The sequence below is a fragment of the Somniosus microcephalus genome, chromosome 7 (assembly GCF_052327205.1).
Source record: "Somniosus microcephalus isolate GS21.2 chromosome 7, FLI_Smic_1.0, whole genome shotgun sequence".
NCBI classification, from domain to species: domain Eukaryota; kingdom Metazoa; phylum Chordata; class Chondrichthyes; order Squaliformes; family Somniosidae; genus Somniosus; species Somniosus microcephalus.
The window spans coordinates 207,615,831-207,634,369 of record NC_140993.1 but is presented as its reverse complement, the minus strand read 5'-3'; the positions used below and the strand labels follow the sequence as shown (position 1 = coordinate 207,634,369).

General features: G+C 47.1%; 2 protein-coding genes across 5 annotated transcripts in view; both read right to left on the bottom strand.

Moving 5' to 3' along the window:
• The window catches only part of LOC147115098 (ras-related protein Ral-A), a 520,495-nt gene that overhangs the window by 221,656 nt on the left and 280,300 nt on the right, over positions 1 to 18,539 (bottom strand). The gene's annotated exons all lie outside the window — the stretch shown is intronic.
• LOC147115100 (oxidation resistance protein 1-like) overlaps positions 1 to 18,539 on the bottom strand; it is a 50,723-nt gene that overhangs the window by 23,744 nt on the left and 8,440 nt on the right. The window contains exons 2-3 of the mRNA XM_085993378.1: positions 16,203 to 17,008; positions 11,121 to 11,289 (exon numbers count right to left, since the gene is read on the bottom strand). Of these exons, the coding sequence (XP_085849504.1) occupies positions 11,121 to 11,289; positions 16,203 to 17,008 (975 nt within the window). The remainder of the gene's footprint in view (positions 1 to 11,120; positions 11,290 to 16,202; positions 17,009 to 18,539) is intronic.

Here is an 18,539-nt window from a genome sequence, read left to right as displayed (position 1 = left end):
GAGCAATGGGGGCGGCCATCTTTGATCCAGGCAACCGACGCCAGCAGTGCCTCATGTGGGTTGTGGGGGCAGCCATCTTCTCCACCATTTTGCCCCACCTCGTGGGCGCCTCCATTTTACCCACCACGCTCGACCGCCACCTTACCTCCAGACCTGACGACCGCTTCACCTACAGACTACAGCGACCCGCTCAGCCACACACTAGCCTCCGTCACACTAGACCAAGCTCGCCCGCATCAGCTGTCCAAGTCAATGATGGACATCAAAGTAGACGGCCACGCCACGACCTGCCTGTTCGACAGCGGAAGCACGGAGAGCTTCATACATCCAGACACGGTGAGCCACTACTCCCTCACTGTCCAGCCAACGCGCAACCAGATCTCGATGGCATCGAGGTCCCACGCCACAGACATCAGCGGCTACTGTGTTGTGACCCTGTCGGTTAAGGGCACGGAGTATAAAAACTTTAAACTCCTCGTCCTGCCCCAGCTATGCGCTGCCGTCCTACTAGGGCTGGATTTTCAATCCCACCTCCAAAGCGTCACTCTAGCATACGGTGGACCCCTCCCCCCGCTCACAGTCGACAACCAGCAGCCTTTAAATCGCCCACCGCGTAACACCTGCGGCCTATCCACCCTCAAGGTCCCGCCACCTTCCCTGTTCGCTAACCTCACCCCCGACTGCAAACCCGTCGCTACCAAGAGCAGGCGGTACAGCTCCGGGGACAGAGCTTTCATTAGCTCTGAGGTGCAGCGTCTCCTGAAGGAGGGCATCATCGAGGGGAGCAGCAGCCCCTGGCGTGCCCAGGTTGTAGTTGTTAAGACCGGCAATAAAAACCGCCTGGTCATTGACTACAGCCAAACCATAAACCGGTACACCCAGCTGGACGCATACCCCCTTCCCCGCATATCTGATATGGTCAATCAGATTGCTCAATACCGGGTATTCTCTACCATCGACCTTAAGTCGGCCTACCACCAACTCCCTATCCGCCCCGAGGACCGCCAGTATACCGCCTTCGAGGCGAATGGCCGCCTCTACCACTTCCTTAGGGTCCCCTTCGGCGTCACCAACGGGGTTTCGGTCTTCCAAAGGGAGATGGACCGGATGGTTGACCAGAACGGGCTGCAAGCCACGTTCCCCTATCTAGATAACGTCACCATCTGCGGCCGCGACCGGCAAGACCATGACGCTAATCTGGAAAGATTCCTCCGTACGGCCCAACGGCTGAACCTCACCTACAATAAGGAGAAATGTGTGTTTAACACCTCGCGCCTTGCCATCCTCGGCTGCGTAGTAGAGAACGGAATCATCGGCCCCGATCCCGAAAGAATGCGTCCCCTCATGGAGCTACCCCTTCCCCACTGTCCAAAGGCGCTGAAGAGAACCCTGGGGCTCTTCGCCTACTATGCCCAATGGGTGCCGAATTATGCGGACAAAGCCAGACCCCTCATGAAGTCCACCTCCTTCCCCCTTACGGAAGAAGCGCGCACGGCCTTCTCCCTCATCAGGGGAGACATTGCTAAGGCCACTATGCACGCAGTGGATGAGTCCATCCCCTTCCAAGTGGAGAGCGATGCATCCGACTTCGCCCTAGCCGCTACCCTCAACCAGGAGGGGAGACCGGTGGCCTTCTTCTCAAGGACCCTACAGGGCCCTGAGATCCGACACTCTTCGGTCGAGAAGGAGGCCCAGGCGATTGTGGAGGCGGTACGCCGCTGGAGGCATTACCTCGCAGGCAAGCGATTTACCCTCCTCACCGACCAGCGGTCGGTCGCTTTTATGTTTAATAACAAGCTGAGGGGTAAAATCAAGAACGACAAGATCTTGAGGTGGAGAATCGAGCTATCCACCTAACGCTCTATCGCGAATTACATGCGCCAGCGCGCAAATTGATAGACTTCAGACCCTCCACAATGACCTCTGCCACCCCGGGGTCACCAGGCTTTACCACTTCATTAAGGCCCGCAACCTGACCTACTCCATCGAGGAGGTCAGGACCATGACCAGGAACTGCCAGACCTGTGCCGAGTGCAAACCGCACTTCTTTAGGCCGGACAGAGCAAGCCTGATCAAGGCCACCCGCCCCTTCGAGCGCTTGAGCATCGATTTTAAGGGGCCCCTCCCGTCCTCTGACCGTAATGTGTACTTCCTCAACATTGTTGATGAGTACTCCCGTTTCCCCTTTGCCTTCCCCTGCCCAGACATGACCAGCACCACGGTCGTTAAATGCCTGAACGACCTCTTTGCCTTGTTCGGGTTCCCAAACTATATACATAGTGACCGGGGCGCCTCCTTCATGAGCGAGGAACTCCGTCAGTTCCTACTAGCGAGAGGCATCGCCACTAGCAGGACCACCAGCTACAACCCCCGAGGGAACGGCCAGGTGGAAAGAGAGAACGCGACGGTATGGAAGGCCGTCCTCTTAGCCTTAAAGTCTAAGGGCCTCCCAACCTCTCGCTGGCAGGAGGTCCTCCCGGCGGCGCTGCATTCCACCCGGTCACTACTTTGCACTGCCATTAACGCCACCCCCCATGAACGAATGTTTGTTTTCCCCAGGAAGTCGACTACGGGAACCACGCTACCAACCTGGCTGACCTCTCCGGGGCCTGTCTTGCTGCGAAAGCACGTGAGGGCCCATAAAACGGACCCCCTGGTCGAGAGGGTGAACCTCCTGCACGCCAACCCCCAGTACGCCTACGTGGCATACCCAGACGGGCGGGAGGACACAGTCTCCTTACGAGACCTCGCACCCTCGGGCACTCCGGAGACACCACCGCTACCCCCCCCCCACCCCCCCCCCCAATTCCAGCCCAGGTAGACGGTACGCCGGAACCCCAAGAGCCTTCGCCTACCTCGCAGACGCCAGCATTAACACCGGAGAACGCAACACCGCCGCTGCGACGATCAGACAGGCTTATGAGGCCTCCGGACAGACTGACATACCAGAACTGGTAGTACACTTCACCCCGCCGGACTCAAATCTAAACAAGGGGTGAATGTGGTAAACCACTTTTACCGTTCACTATCGTTGCACTATAGTTATCACTGTTAGATCGTTTCCCTATAGTTATCACTGTTCACATTGTTGTATCACTGTACGAGGTCGCCTCTTGTCACGCTGCTATACCTGGGCTGACCACTGCCGACTCCGCCCATGGCTCCACCTACCTGCCCAGGTATAAAGGTGGTCGACTGGCTGGTATTCCTCCTTCTTGGATCCGATCACCCACGAGGGTGGGCTCTGTTATTTAGTCAATAAAAACCTATAGTTACTTTCTTAACTCGTCGCTTTTCATTGGACGAATTGATAGGTATATCAAGCTATACATCTCGAATACAAAAAGATCTAGGCTAATACTAGAGGTGCGCTACAGCCTCCAGAAGACTTTAATGAACCACATATAAACTGGCTAGTTTCAAGTCAGAGTTAGTAAGGGCACAAGGGAGCATCTCACAAACAGTGACCATAACATGACAGAGTTTGACAACGGCAGGTCATCTCATGACATGACCAGTTAGTTAGATATTTTCCCCTTGTCCTTCAGCTCAAATGTGCTGTCTCTGCTCAGATCCGTGGTCATCTCTCCCACAACTCCCTGTTTGAATCCCACCAATCAGGTTTCCATCCCTTGCACAGCACCAAAACAGCTTTAATGGAAGACCAGAATAATATTCTCTGTAATGCATTATCCCTCCTTATCCTCTCTTCAACCAAATCATCCTTCTCCAATTCCTCTCCTCCACATTGTAGCTTAGTGGGAATTTCCTTGTTTAGTTTCACTCTTACCTATCCGCCTGTAGCCAAAGGATCTCCAGCAATGGATTCTCTTCCCATCCTCCACCAGCACCTCAGGAGGCCTCTAAGGATCCATCCTTGCCCACTTCTCTTTTTCATCTACGTGATGCCCTTAGCAACATCATCCCCAGTCAGGGATCATCTTCCACATGTATGCTGATGACAACAGGCTCCCTCTCCACCACCTTTCTCGACCCCTCCACTGCCTCGATGTCGTTAAGACTGCTATTGTCCGATAGGCGGTCTCAGATCTTCCTCCACCTAAACATTGCTGAGTCTGCTTCGTTATCTTTGGCTACCGCATTACTCTATACCCTTGCCACTGATTTAATCCCCCTCCGCAGCAAGTCTCGCGCTGAACCAGACTGTTCACAACCTAGCTGACCCTGAGCTGCGCTTCCAACTCCATATCCTCTTCACCACAAAGATCACCTACTTCCACCTCCATAAGATCGCCCAACTCTGCACCGGCCTCTGCCTAACCCTTCTGCTGCTGAAACACTCCTTTGTCATCTCCAGACTCCAGTGCTTCCCTAGCCGGCCTCCTATCCTCCACTTTCCGTAAACTTCAGCTCATCCAAAACTCTGCTGCCCATATCCTATCCTGCTCCAAATCCCATTCACTCATCACCCCTGTCCTTGATGACCTACATTGGCTTCAGGTCCCCTAATGCTTCAATATTTTCATCCTTGTTTTTAAATCTCTCTATAGCCTTATCCCTCCCCATCTCCGTTGCCTCCTCTAGCCCTACAAACCCTGCTCCCAAACTCTCACTCTCTGTTCCTTTTAGCCCAGCCTCTTGGGCATCCACCTATCCCTTCAATCTGGCATGGCAGCCATGCCTTCAGCTACCGAACCCACACTCAGGAATTCTCTCGGAAGTCCTCCACCTCTTCAACTAACTGTTTGCTCACTCATCCTAATATCTCCTTTTTTGGCTATTCTTCGTCCATTTTCTCTATTTACCTTTCAAATTGCCACATAATTTTGAAGACCAGAATCAGAACTCCTTTAACTTGCTCTGTTCTAATGAAAGGAGCCTTAATCTCAACATCACTTCACAGATCAGCTATCCCTAAGGTCTCTAAATAAGATTTTCCATTTAGTGCCAAGGCAGTTTTGTGCTTTAGACAGAGCCCTGAAAGACTGCAATTTCATTTCACAAAGTGAATATATATGAAGAGGCCAAGTTAATTAAGGATAGATATGAACCGAGGTCCTAGAAGCAAGGCGACAGCACTGAAATCACTCAATTCTCTTCCCTAATTTTTTTTTTTTTTAATTTGTAAAATTCTTGGAAATGAAGAACATTGGCCTAGAAATTCAGTATAGCCACATTCGGGGCGCTACAGTCGGGCGGCCGCTAAAGTTCGCGCCACCTTCGCCGATATTCAGTCGCATCGCCCCAAGAGGTTGCTGCTGTGCTAAAACAGGCGATGCACGACTATCATTAGGCGCTAAGCCGGCGGTCCAGGGCGATACCCCCAAGGGCGGGCGCAGCGCAGGTGCGGCGAGTTGCTGATTGACGGCAGACACTCTGGCGCCGGTCAGCTCTTAAAGGGGGAGGGTGGACTTGTCTGGCTGCCATGCCCTGCGCACTGCAGCCCTGAAGCAAGGCCTGACCAATGCTGGTTCATCAGTTCTACGCCCTGGACCATGGGGAAGCCCGCTATTCTTCCAAATCCCATTGTACGCTCTTGCTGCTTGACCAGGGTCATGGGGAAGGAGATGTACTGATGTCTCCTTCTGAAAAGGGCATTGTTCACCTGTCGGATGCAGCAATGTACCGCGAACTGGGAGATGTTGGCAATGTCCCCAGTAGCGGATTGGAAGGAGCCGGTGGCATAGAAGTTGAGAGCCACCGTCACCTTCACTGCCACCGACAGAGACGTCCTGCTCCTCAGCTGTGGCTGCAGATCTCTGCAAAGCAGGTGGCAGATCTCAGTGACCACCTCCCTTCTGAATCACAGCCTCCGAACACACTGCTCCTCAGACATGTGAACTGCTGGCGGTATACCCTGGGTGGGTAAGGCCTCCTGTGCCGACACCTGTTGGCCCTTCTCCGTCTGGCCATGACTGGCACTCTCTCACGGCGTCTCTGATCCCTTTGAATGCAATGCAGAAAGCCAACGTTTCCACCCATTGTAGCCCCCATTACAATATATGTGGCGACTCAAGGCTATGGCACTGAAAGTGAAATCCAAGTGCAAAGCTCTGGCCTGAAGCCAGAAGTACCTGTGCGAGCGCTGAGTCAAACCAGAAAGCTCTCTGCCTTTGTCTCTCACACAGAAGGATTGGCACAAAATGGCTGTCACTTATTATGCAGGAGGAGTCCCCTTTAAATAGCGCCCCCCGCACCCCGCAGCGACTGGGAACCGTTCCCCTCTACCAGTCGCTGGGGGCGCCAGGCGCAAAGAAGGGCGGCGCCACTGAAGTTCCGGTTTGGGGTGCACAAAGGGCGTTGCACGATGAAATGACGTCAGGATCTGCGCGCGCAGCTGAGCGCGCGCAAAGACTTTGCGCCGACGCTAAATCTCTAGTGAAGTTGGGGAGAGGCGCAGATCGCGCTGCGCCCGGCCGCTAGCCGCCTAGCGCCCAACATCTCTTCCTCCTAAGGCGCTACCGGCTGGCGCAAGCAACTGAATTTCTGGGCCATTATGTTTAACTGTAAGTGGCTAGAATGGCTCTCCCAATGCCTCAGTGAGTTTATCCAACAAGTGGCTGAGCCTTACAGACCAGGAAAGTCCCAGGCTTTCATCCACTGGTCTGTGCTAGGTTATCTGATCGTTGCTGGGATAACAGTAAGGCTGTATAACTGGCCTCAGATTGGGAGGTTTTGTTAGGCAAGGGTTTAAAGGGATATGGAACCAAGGCGGGTAGATGGAGTTAAGATACAGAGCTGTCATGATCTAACTGAATGGTGTAGCAGGCTCGAGAGGCTGAATAGCATATGAAAATCGGAGTGATAGGCAAACCAATTTTTTAAAATAAATACCACCACCAAACTTAATTTCAGTGGGACTTGAAATCAGCAGCTAGTGCTCTTGCCTGAAAAAGGCAGGTGCCATATTACAATAATTAAATTGGAGTCATACACCAGTTGTAGGACCCCAATGCAATTTTTGGTACCACTGGACATGTGCTGTGCACGCTCTGCCCGCTAGTACTGGACGAAAAGTGGCCTAAACAACGAAGTGGTCACTATGGAAAGATTGCAAGTAAGTTTTCAACATTAATTGTATGTGGCCAGGAGAAGCTCATCTTGGCCCCACAAATATCTTCTGGCTTGCTGGCAATCCTTCGGTGCCCTCCCTTTAAGTTTTGACTTCTGGGTTGGTGCCACGGACTTTCAGTCTCCCTTGAACATGGTTCTGACATCTGGCTATTGGGTGGGTGGTTCATTTGCTTCACCCCCGCCCCCGATGTGCATTATAAAAGAAAATAGCCCTGTAGTTTCCGAATAGAGTTAAATGTTGAACGGACTCGGCATGGATGGCAGGTTTCCTTCCCTGAAGTAAACTAAACAAGTTGGGAATTGATGAAAATCTGGCAGCTCTCATGGTTATGTTTCTGGTACCAGCCATCAAATTACCAGATCAACTGAATTCATTTTCACAATTTACCATGGTGGGATTTGAACTCGGGATCTCGAGGTTGGAAGTACAGCACCTTAACAACTGCAGTATTGATTTTAACCACTTTCAATCGACTTCCCACAGGGCACAGCTCATGTAATAAAGCTACTCATAACTTGGTAATTTAGTTTGGATGGTGTAGAAACTGAAAATTCCCATTGATGCAGTATATACTCTTCTAACATTGCTGGGAGAGGGTAGAGGGCACCTCATTCTCCAGCCAGCCTGAACTACACTTGGCCTGGTGTATGGAGATTGGGTGAGAAAAGTAGAAAAAAAGAATCCATTCTGCTTCATCAAAACCTGCACAAACTTCACCCATTTAATAAAAACACATAAAGCTAGACAAATGGACTGTTAACTTATTTGTCATGGTTTAACATAAGGAGCCAGTCCTGAGGGTTTCCACTATGTAGAGAGGGCTTTAAACTAACTAGTGGGGGGGAGGTTCCTAGAGAGCAAATAATAAAAATGACAACAAAGAAGGTCATAGACTTAGGTAGCAGTGGGGAAATTAAAAACCAGAGCGTGTCAGGAAGGGGCAGAAGGTATGGGGTAAAAGGTAAAGTAATAAAAAGGGCAAAAGCAGGAACTAAGTGTCACAAAACATATTTGAAAGTTCTCTATCTGAATGCACGTAGCATTCGTAACAAAATAGACGAGTTAATGGCACAAATAACTACATATGGGTATGATCTTGTGGCCATTACAGAAACATGGCTGCAGGGTGACAATGCCTGGGAATTAAACATACCAGGTTATTTAACGATCAGGAAGGACAGGCAGGAAGGAAGGGGAGGTGGGGTGGCTATGTTAATAAAGGAAGGAATCACTGTAATACAGAGAAATGATATTGGGTCAAAAGATCAGGATAATGAAACAGTTTGGGTGGAGGTAAGGAATAATAAGGGGAAAAAAACACTAGTGGGCGTAGTCTATAGGCCTCCGAACAGTGGCAACTCTGTTGGACGGAGTATCAATCAGGAAATAGTTGAGGCTTGTAATAAGGGAACATCTATAATTATGGGGGATTTTAACTATCATATTAATTGGACAAATCAAATTGGGCAGGGCTGCCTTGAGGATGAGTTCATTGAGTGTATTAGGGATGGGTTTCTTGAGCAGTATTTAACTGAACCGACCAGGGGGTAAGCAACCTTAGATCTGGTCCTGTGTAACGAGACAGGATTAATTAAAAATGTCCTAGTAAAGGATCCCCTTGGAATGAGTGACCATAACATGGTTGAATTCCATATTCAATTAGAGGGTGAGAAGGTTGGATCTCAAACAAGCGTGCTAAGCTTGAATAAAGGAGACTATGAAGGTATGAGAGCGGAATTGAGTAGAGTGGATTGGGAAAATAGATTAAAGGGTAAGACGATACATGATCAGTGGTGTACATTTAAGGAGTTATTTTACAACTTCCAAAAAAAAAATATTCCACTGAAAAGGGTGTAAAAGAAAAGACAGCCATCCGTGGCTAAGTAAAGAAATTAAGGATAGTATTCGACTAAAAACAAGGGCATATAAGGTAGCCAAATCTAGTGGGAGGATAGAGGATTGGGAAAACTTTAAAAGACAGCAAAAAATAACAAAAAGATTGATTAAGAAAGGGAAGATAGATTATGAAAGTAAATGAGCAAAAAATATAAAAACAGATAGTAAGAGTTTTTATAGTTATATAAAAAGAAAAAGGGTGGCTAAAGTAAATGTTGGTCCCTTAGAGGATGAGACCGGGAAATTAATGGTGGGAAATATGGAGATGGCAAAAACACTGAATGAATATTTTACATCAGTCTTTACAGTAGAAGACACTAAGAATATCCCAACACTGGACAAACAGGGGGCTAAAGGGGGGGAGGAGCTAAACACGATCAAAATCACTAAGGAAGTGGTACTCGGTAAAATAATGGGACTCAAGGCGGATAAATCACCTGGACCTGATGGCTTACATCCTAGGGTCTTGAGGGAAGTGGCGGTAGGGATTGTGGATGCATTGGTAATAATTTTCCAAAACTCCCTGGACTCGGCAAAGGTCCCGGCAGACTGGAAAACTGCTAATGTAACACCCTTATTTAAAAAGGGCAGTAGACGGAAGGCTGGAAAACATCTGTGGTAGGCAAAATTTTGGAGTCCATTATTAAGGAGACAGTAACAGGACATTTGGATAATCATAATTTAATCGGACAAAGTCAGCATGGTTTTATGAAGGGGAAGTCATGTTTGACAAATTTGCTGGGGTTCTTTGAGGAAGTAACGTATAGGGTGGATAAAGGGCAACCAGTGGACGTAGTGTATTTAGACTTCCAAAAGGCATTTGACAAGGTGCCACACAAAAGATTATTGCTTAAGATAAAAAATCACGGGATTGGGGGTAATATTCTGGCATGGATAGAGGATTGGCTATCTAACAGAAGGCAGAGAGTTGGGATAAATGGTTCATTCTCAGACTGGCAATCAGTAACTAGTGGTGTTCCGCAGGGGTCAGTGCTGGGTCCCCAACTCTTTACAATCTATATTAACGATTTGGAGGAGGGGACCGAGTGTAACATATCAAAGTTTGCAGATGATACTAAGATAGGAGGGAAAGTAGTGAGTGAGGAGGACATAAAAAACCTGCAAGGGGACATCGACAGGCTAAGTAAGTGGGCAGAGATTTGGCAGATGGAATACAATACTGGAAAGTGTGAGGTTATGCACTTTGGCAGGAAAAATCATAGAGCAAGTTATTATCTTAATGGCAAGAAACTGGAAAGTACTGAAGTACAAAGGGATCTGGGGGTCCTGGTGCACGAAACCCAAAAGGTTAGTATGCAGGTGCAGCAAGTGATTAGGAAGGCCAATGGAATGTTGGCTTTCATTGCTAGGGGGATAGAATATAAAAATAGGGAGGTATTGCTTCAGTTGTACAAGGTATTGGTGAGACTGCACCTGGAATACTGCGTACAGTTTTGGTGTCCATACTTAAGAAAGGACATACTTGCTCTCGAGTCAGTACAAAGAAGGTTCACTCGGTTAATCCTGGGGATGAGGGGATGGACATATGAGGAGAGGTTGAGTAGATTGGGACTCTACTCATTGGAGTTCAGAAGAATGAGAGGCGATCTTATTGAAATATATAAGATTGTGAAGGGGTTGGATCAGGTGGATGCGGGGAAGATGTTCCCGATGATGGGTGAAACTAGAACTAGGGGGCATAGTCTTAGAATAAGGGGCTGCTCTTTCAAAACTGAGATGAGGAGGAACTACTTCACTCAGAAGGTGGTAGGTCCATGGAATATGCTGCCCCAAAAAGCTGTAGAAGCTACATCATTACATAAATTTAAAACAGAAATAGACAGTTTCCTAGAAGTAAAGAGAATTAAGGGTTACGGGGAGCGGGCAGGAATGTGGACATGAGTCTAGGTTCGGATCGGTCATGGCCCTGTGGGTAGCGGAGCGGGCCCAGGGGCCGTGTAGCCTGATCCTGCTCCTATTTCGTGTGTCTAATTCTGTTAGATTCAGGAGATGGTTCTGTGATAGTGGATTGGCGGTTAGGATCAGATCAGCCATGATCTTATTGAATGGCGGAGCAGGCTCGAGGGGCCGATTGGCCTACTCCTGCTCCGATTTCTTATGTTCTTTTCTTCAGTCTCAGAAAAGCTATAGCGGGACTCAGGACTTCCAAGGTGAAAGGTCAACTTACCTTTCCTGTGGCACTGCAAACCAGTACTCGTGCTTCCTGTCCCTCTGGGCATACTGCTGCATGGATGCGCTTGCTATAGACACGAATGTCTTCCTCATGGGCTTCCCAACTCTCAAACACAGGAACTTGTGAGATCGATGTCGCCTTTTCTCTTTTGCTATGACACTACCTGAGATTCAATATTAAAAACACAAAATTAATCGCTTTTGTTTTTAAGCTCAAATTTTTGTTTTGAGATGTTCAGCAAACATGAAGTGCTGCATTTTGGTAGGAATAACGAGAGGCAATATGTTAAACGGGGTGCAGGAACAGAGATTTTCAAAATCAACAGTAACTTTCAAAAGGGAACTGAATAAATATTTGATGGTGACAAAATTGTAGGGTAATGGAGAAGCAGGGAGTGGGACTAATTGGATAGCCTCCTTCTGTGCCATAAGCTTCCATGATTCCAATGATGTATATATTGATATAAATGCAATAACAAATACAAGAACATTTCATACTATGCTTTAGAAAGGTTATGGTGACTTGTGTACACTTGATGTTAAAAAGCTGACTTTGTAAGCTTGGTCCCTGATCTATGCAGAGTAAAACATTCTCAACTGTGGCAACAAACAATTGGGAGCGGAATGGCTACAGTGGGAACTGGATTGGGCTTGGTAGCGATGTCTTTCACGGTTGAAAAGTGAGCTCAGACATGCTATCTTATGCTGTCTTAACCTAACATGAGTCAATGGCTTTAGCAGATATGTGAGTTAAAATTAACTCTGGTTTACAATGGTTTTAATTCTGATTTCGGTCAAATCTACCAAAAAAGCAAAAGCCCCTTCTGTCAGGAGCTTCAGCAAAGGACGTTTGGGAAGTTCATTCAAAAATGTCCCAGTGAACAGATATCACTACTGGAAGCATGGTATCTGTCTCGACATTGGTTTCATTGCTTTAAAACTGTGCACTGCTGCACACAGAAGTGTGCGAGTGTAAATGTGAGCGTGTATGTGAGAGACAAAGGGGGAGATATGCAAAAGAGAGAAATTAGTGCGACTGAAAGTTGGTGTCCCCAGATAGTAAAATACAGGACCTACCTTTAATCCTAAATTTGTCGGATCTTCAAAAGATAAATTACCCTTTTGATCTAGAAATCTTATTTGTGCAAGAAATAGTTTGTGCGTGAGTTACAAAACTGATTGTGAAATTGCCAAAAATGATAGCCATAACCGTAATGTGAAGACTGGATTACTTTGCAAGGTGTACCAACAAGTACCACTGCTGAACCTTAAGTTTCAGCCTGGCACAGTGGTAGTGCCTCGGAGTCAAAGTTTATAGGTTCAAGCCCCACTCCAGGATTCCAGCACATGCTGGTGCTTCAGTGCCACACCTCGGGATGTAAAATATGCCACGTCATTATTTGCAAACAAGTCGGGGAGCTTTGGCCAACGTTTATCCCACAACCAACACCATCAAAAATAAAGATTAACTGGTGCACAAAACTGCCTTTGTGTTTGCCTACATTAAAAGTAATACATTGACTGTGAAACACTTTGGGATGTCCTGAGGATGCGAACGATATATAAATAAAAGTTCTTTCTTTCTTTCTTTCTTTCTTTCATCATGGTGTGAGTCAGCAGCTAAATACTAAGAGCAGTTAGTTAATAAGTAGTTGTTCTTGATGGACATCAAGGGTCGAAGGGGGTTTTTGTGACTGGAAGGCTGTTTCCAGTGGGGTTCCGCAGGGCTCAGTACTGGGTCATTTGTTTTTTGTGGTATACATCAATGATTTGGACTTGAATGTAGGGGGTATGATTAAGAAGTTTGCTGATGATACAAAAATTGGCCGTGTGGTTCATAATGAAGAAGAAAGCTGCAGACTACAGGAAAATATCAATGAACTGGTCTGGTGGGCAGAACAGTAGCAAATGGAATTCAATCTGGAGAAGTGTGAGGTAATGCATTTGGGGAGGGCTAACAAGGCAAGAGAATACACATTAAATGGTAGGACACTGAGTAGTGTAGAGGAACAAAGGGACCTTGGAGTGCATGTCCACAGATCCCTGAAGGTAGCAGGACAGGTAGATAAGGTGGTTAAGAAGGCATGCGGGATACTTATATTCTATGCCTCGGCTAATAAAGACAAGAGCAGGGAGGTTATGCTTGAACTGTATAAAACACTAGTTAGGCCGCAGCTAGAAGATTGCACTAGAGAGGGTGCAGAGGAGATTTACTGTCCAGGGCCCCAAACACCCCTTCCAGGTGAAACAGCGATTTACTTGTACTTCTCGCAATCTAGTATACTGTATTCGCTGCTCACGATGCGGTCTCCTCTACATTGGGGAGACCAAACGCAGATTGGGTGACCGCTTTGCGGAACACCTCCGTTCAGTCCGTAAGGGTGACCCCGAGCTTCCGGTCGCCTGTCATTTTAATTCACCGCTCCATTCCCACTCGGACCTCACCGTCCTTGGCCTCTTGTATTGTTCCACGGAAGCTCAACGTAAACTCGAGGAACAGCACCTCATCTTCCGATTAGGCAGTCTGCAGCCTTCCGGACTCAATATCGAGTTCAACAATTTCAGATCATAAGCTCGGCCCCCATTTCATTTTCTCTTGTAATTGTTCCACTCCTTTTCCCCCCCCCCTTTCCTTTTGTCTCTCTCTCACACCTGGCAGCTATCTTTTGCCCTGCCAGTACACTTTACACCTAATCCCAGCCTATCACCATCTCGTCTAGCTTCTAATCTCTTTTACTTCTTTTGTTTCTTTTATTCTTTTGTCCGATCGCAGCCCTGCCTCCGATCTAGTCTCTTTTCTTTCCAGTTTTGAAGAAGGGTCCAACCCGAAACGTCAACTCAAATTTCTCTCCACGGATGTTGCCTGACCTGCTGAGTTTTTCCAGCATTTTCTGTTGTTATTTCGGATTTCCAACATCTGCAGTATTTTGCTATCATTTTACGAGGGTGTTGCCTGGGCTGGGGAATTTTAGCTATGAAGAAAGATTGGATAAGCTGGGGTTGTTTTCTTTGGAACAGAGGAGGCTGAGGGGAGACCTAATTGAGGGGCCTAGATAGAGTGGATAGGGAGGACCTATTTCCCTTAGCGGAGGGGTTGATAACCAGGGGGCATAGATTTAAAGTAATGGGTAGGAGGTTTAGAGTGGATTTGAGGAGAATTTTTTCACTCAGAGGGTGGTGGGGGTCTGGAACTCACTGCCTGAAAGAGTGGTAGAGGCAGAGACCCTCATCACATTTAAAAAGTACAGGGAAAATCTCTGGTATCCGGCACCGATGGGACCGGGATGGTGCCGGTTGATTAAAAATTCCAGATGACGGAGGGGGTTATCTACCGAGGCTATTTTTAACAAACAACGAGTCAGACTCCTGTTATTGAAGTGTTCGGACTTCTGACAGTGCCAAGAAGCCGAGTAGTGGCAGTTTGGAGAACTACCTCCACTGACTAACTCGGCCACCGTGGGAGACTCGGACTCGGCAACATTTCCGGTTATTGAGGTGTTTTCGGAGTATGAATTTTGCCGGTTAATAGAGAATTCCGGATATTTAGGTGCCGTTTAAACGAGAGTTTCCTGTACTTGGATATGCACTTGAAGTGCCTGTTTTAGACGGCTGCAAGAGATGCCTGAAAAATGGCCTGACCCAATATCAGGATGGATGCCTTCCAGGCATCATTGGGACGCAGGACACTGGTGCCCGAAATTGGCCCTCATTGCCCCTGCAAAATAACTAGGTCCAATTTCTTAGCACTGAAGATGCATTAACATTAGAAAGCCTGTGACCATGATGCAGAGAGATTTCTGAATCCAACTTGGGTTGTCAAGTGCTGTGTTAAACCCCGTGGAGACCTGGTTTGTTTGCGGGTTATATTGTGACTGTAAGCTTCTGTAGCGATGGATATACTCTGGTTTTGTATTAGTTGGGCAGTTGGTTTGTTCTTTCTCGCTAATAAGGAAATGAACTAATGTAATGTTTAATTGTAGCAAGGTCGCAATGTTAAGTATTAGGCTCGTATCCACCCACAATGAGTGCCGAAAAATAACAGCTAAGTACTGCCGAGGGCAAAATATCAGATAACCAATGGTGTTGCAGTAGTTATTTTAAAGAAGATTTTGGAAGCCTGGATTTCAATCAAAATTCTATTCACATTTCACTAAAATTGGGAAATGAAAGTAAAGGCCAAGAAAGAAAGAGCTTGCATTATATAGTGCCTTGCATAGGACATCCCAAAATCCTTACAACCAATGAATTACTTAGCTACAGTGCAGTCACGCTTATATTAGGCAAATCCAGCAGCCAATTGCACGCAGCAAAGTTCACAAACAACAGAGTCAAATCTTTTGTTTATTATAATAAATAAAACACCACCACTGTGAAGCTAATGGAGCAAGCCAGGAGTGGGACTACTTTCAAAGGGGCTTTTTCTTACTTCTCTGTTGGGAACTGCAGCATCTGTCAGAAGAGCTGTAAGCAGAGTAATCTTTCAAAATTGTGCTTGTGTAGAAAGCATTGGAATGTGGAGGATCTGTATAATCCAAATGCAGCATTATTTTTAAATTTATTTTAGTTATTCTGTATTTTATCCAAATTCCCTCTTTCTACAGTCTTCCTGTGGCACAAATCACTTTCCTGATGGCAGCAGCGCCCATCAATACCACTCTGTAACTGGCTACTGTGGAGCTGCGTGAACCCTCTCATTCCCTCTGGATGGGTTGGAGGGAGAGAAAGAGTGGCACAGCTGAGAACTCAAACATCCCATGTTAGAAATGACATTAATCGGGAATTAGGGCATGTGCCCCTCACAATTTTACATCCATTTTTTTTTTTTTAAATGGACAGAAAATATAATTCAGATGGCAACCAGAGGGGAGGAAAGAAATAGACTCTGGTTCTTTTTATTCTGAAAATAAGACCCACATTATATCAAATGCGTACGCCAGGACTGCACTCCCGAGTTCATAATATGTGCCCCCAATGAACACACTCAGAATGTGAATTTTAAAAAATACTCTTCATACTCCTACCACAATCTGCTTCATTATCCCAGCCCAAGTACAGTAATTCAATTAGGTTAATATACCTTCTACAGATCCTTCTGCAGCTTTCCTAGTTTTCTGTTTGACTTCTTTGTTGGTGACCTGTTGCATTGTTTCCCTCTGCTCTTTAGTCTGTTGCATAGTGTGACTCTTCCACAGCTTTCGGAGCTCCTCCACCTCAGTCTCAGAATCCGGAACATGCTCTTCCCCAGATTTCCTGGTCTGATCAGTGTTCGCTCTCTCGCACATGCCTGTGGAATCTGAAGCAGGTGCAGTTTGACTTGCTCTACACTCTACATTCAACTCCTCAGCTTCAGCATGTTTGTGCTCACTGGCCAAGCTCTGACGAAGAGTGGAATGCGGCTCATCCGCACCATGATGTGCTGCACTACTATCATCATCAGTGCCGTGTTCATTTCGAGATTTTTCCATAGTTTTGTTCCCATTTCCCTTCTCTTCAACCAGTTCAGGACCTGGAACATCACCATCATGAGTCAATAGTTTTTCAGCATTCATTTGTTCAGTCACAGTAGCCTCCAATGACTCGACAGATGAAGGTTGGGGGCAGCCCTCCGCAGCAGACTGGTTTATGGTTTGCACAGACTCCAATGAGGCTCCTGATGATTTATCTTGTCTAAGCTCATCAGAGGAGACCAGCTCCTCCCGGATAGGGGAGAGTTCTGACTCGGTGAATACATCTTCAGACAAGGATTCCTCTGTGCTTCGGGGTGCTGTGCTTGTGCTGTCATTCCCTGTATCTCGTAGTTTGGGGTCAACCTCATCAGTATTACTTCTCGCTCTTTGGTTTAACTGGTATACATCTTTGACTGATGCTGAATATTCTAGGTCTCTGGTGGAAAGAAAAAAGTAAAAGGTCAAGTGCAAGTGTGGCTTTAATTAGGTCTATTTCTGTGATTGTATTCTGAACACATTTTATGGGTTTCACAGACTGCATTCATGGTACAACTGCATAGTTCTTGGACTATTAAATGTTGGTATGCAGAGGGATTTGGGTGTCCTTGTACACAAATCACTGAAAGTTAACATGCAGGTACAATAAGCAATTAGGGAAGCAAATGGTATCAGCCTTTATTGCAAGGAGGTTGGAGTATAAGAGTAAGGAAGTTTTGCTGCCATTATATAGTGCTTAGGAGAGACCGCACCTGGAGTATTGTGTACAGTTTTGGTTTCCTTACCTAAGGAAGGATATGCTTGCCATAGAGGCGGTGCAACAAAGGTCTTCTAGATTGATTCCTGGGATGAGAGGGCTGTCCTACTTGCCACAGTGGCGGCGGACCTGGTTGGAGCAGCAGCGGAGGAGCAGTGATATAAAAAGGCGGCAGAGGCAGGTAGGCCCCACAGCGGCGGCGGACCTGGTTGGAGCGGCGGCCGAGGAGCGATGATATAAAAATGCGGCAGAGGCAGGTAGGTTTACCAATCTCGGAGCGTGAGAGAGAAGTAAAAAGTAATCGAAGTGTGACGTCACCAGAAAGCAGGTAAGTGATTGGTTGGTGAGTATTTCTCTCTTTTTCCAAACTTAAACTCTGTGGTTTATAGTTTCTAAGCTCTCCGTGGTATAGCAGGGACTGTTAGTAAACCAGGCCCTTAAGTATATCATTTAACTGTAGTGTAATTGGTGGTATTGATTTGATTTAATTTAAATTAACTAAAGGGTAAGTCATGGCAGGACAGCTCGGCCCCATGGTATGCTCCTCCTGCACTATGTGGGAAATCAGCGACACTTCCTGTGTCCCTGACGACCATGTGTGCAGGAAGTGTATCCAGCTGCAGCTACTGGCAGACCGCATTGCGGCACTGGAGCTGCGATTGGATACATACTGCAGCATTCGCAGATTATTATCTGAATGGCAATAAATTGGGAGAAGGGGAAGTGCAACGAGACCTGGGTGTCCTTGTGCACCAGTCGCTGAAGGTAAGCATGCAGGTGCAGCAGGCGGTTAAGAAGGCAAATGGTATGTTGGCCTTCATAGCAAGAGGGTTTGAGTACAGGAACAAGGATGTCTTGCTGCAGTTGTACAGGGCCTTGGTGAGACCACATCTTGAGTATTGTGTGCAGTTTTGGTCACCTTATCTGAGGATGTTCTTGCCATGGAGGGAGTGCAGCGAAGATTCACCAGGCTGATACCTGGGATGGCAGGAATGACGTATGAAGAGGGATTGGGTCGATTGGGCTTATACTCGCTGGAGTTTAGAAGAATGAGAGGGGATCTCATTGAAACTTATAAAATTCTAACAGGACTAGACAGACTAGATGCAGGAAGGATGTTCCTGATGGTCGGGGAGTCCAGAGCCAGGGGTCACAGTCTAAGGATAAGGGGTAAGCCATTTAGGACAGAGATGAGGAGGAATTTCTTCACCCA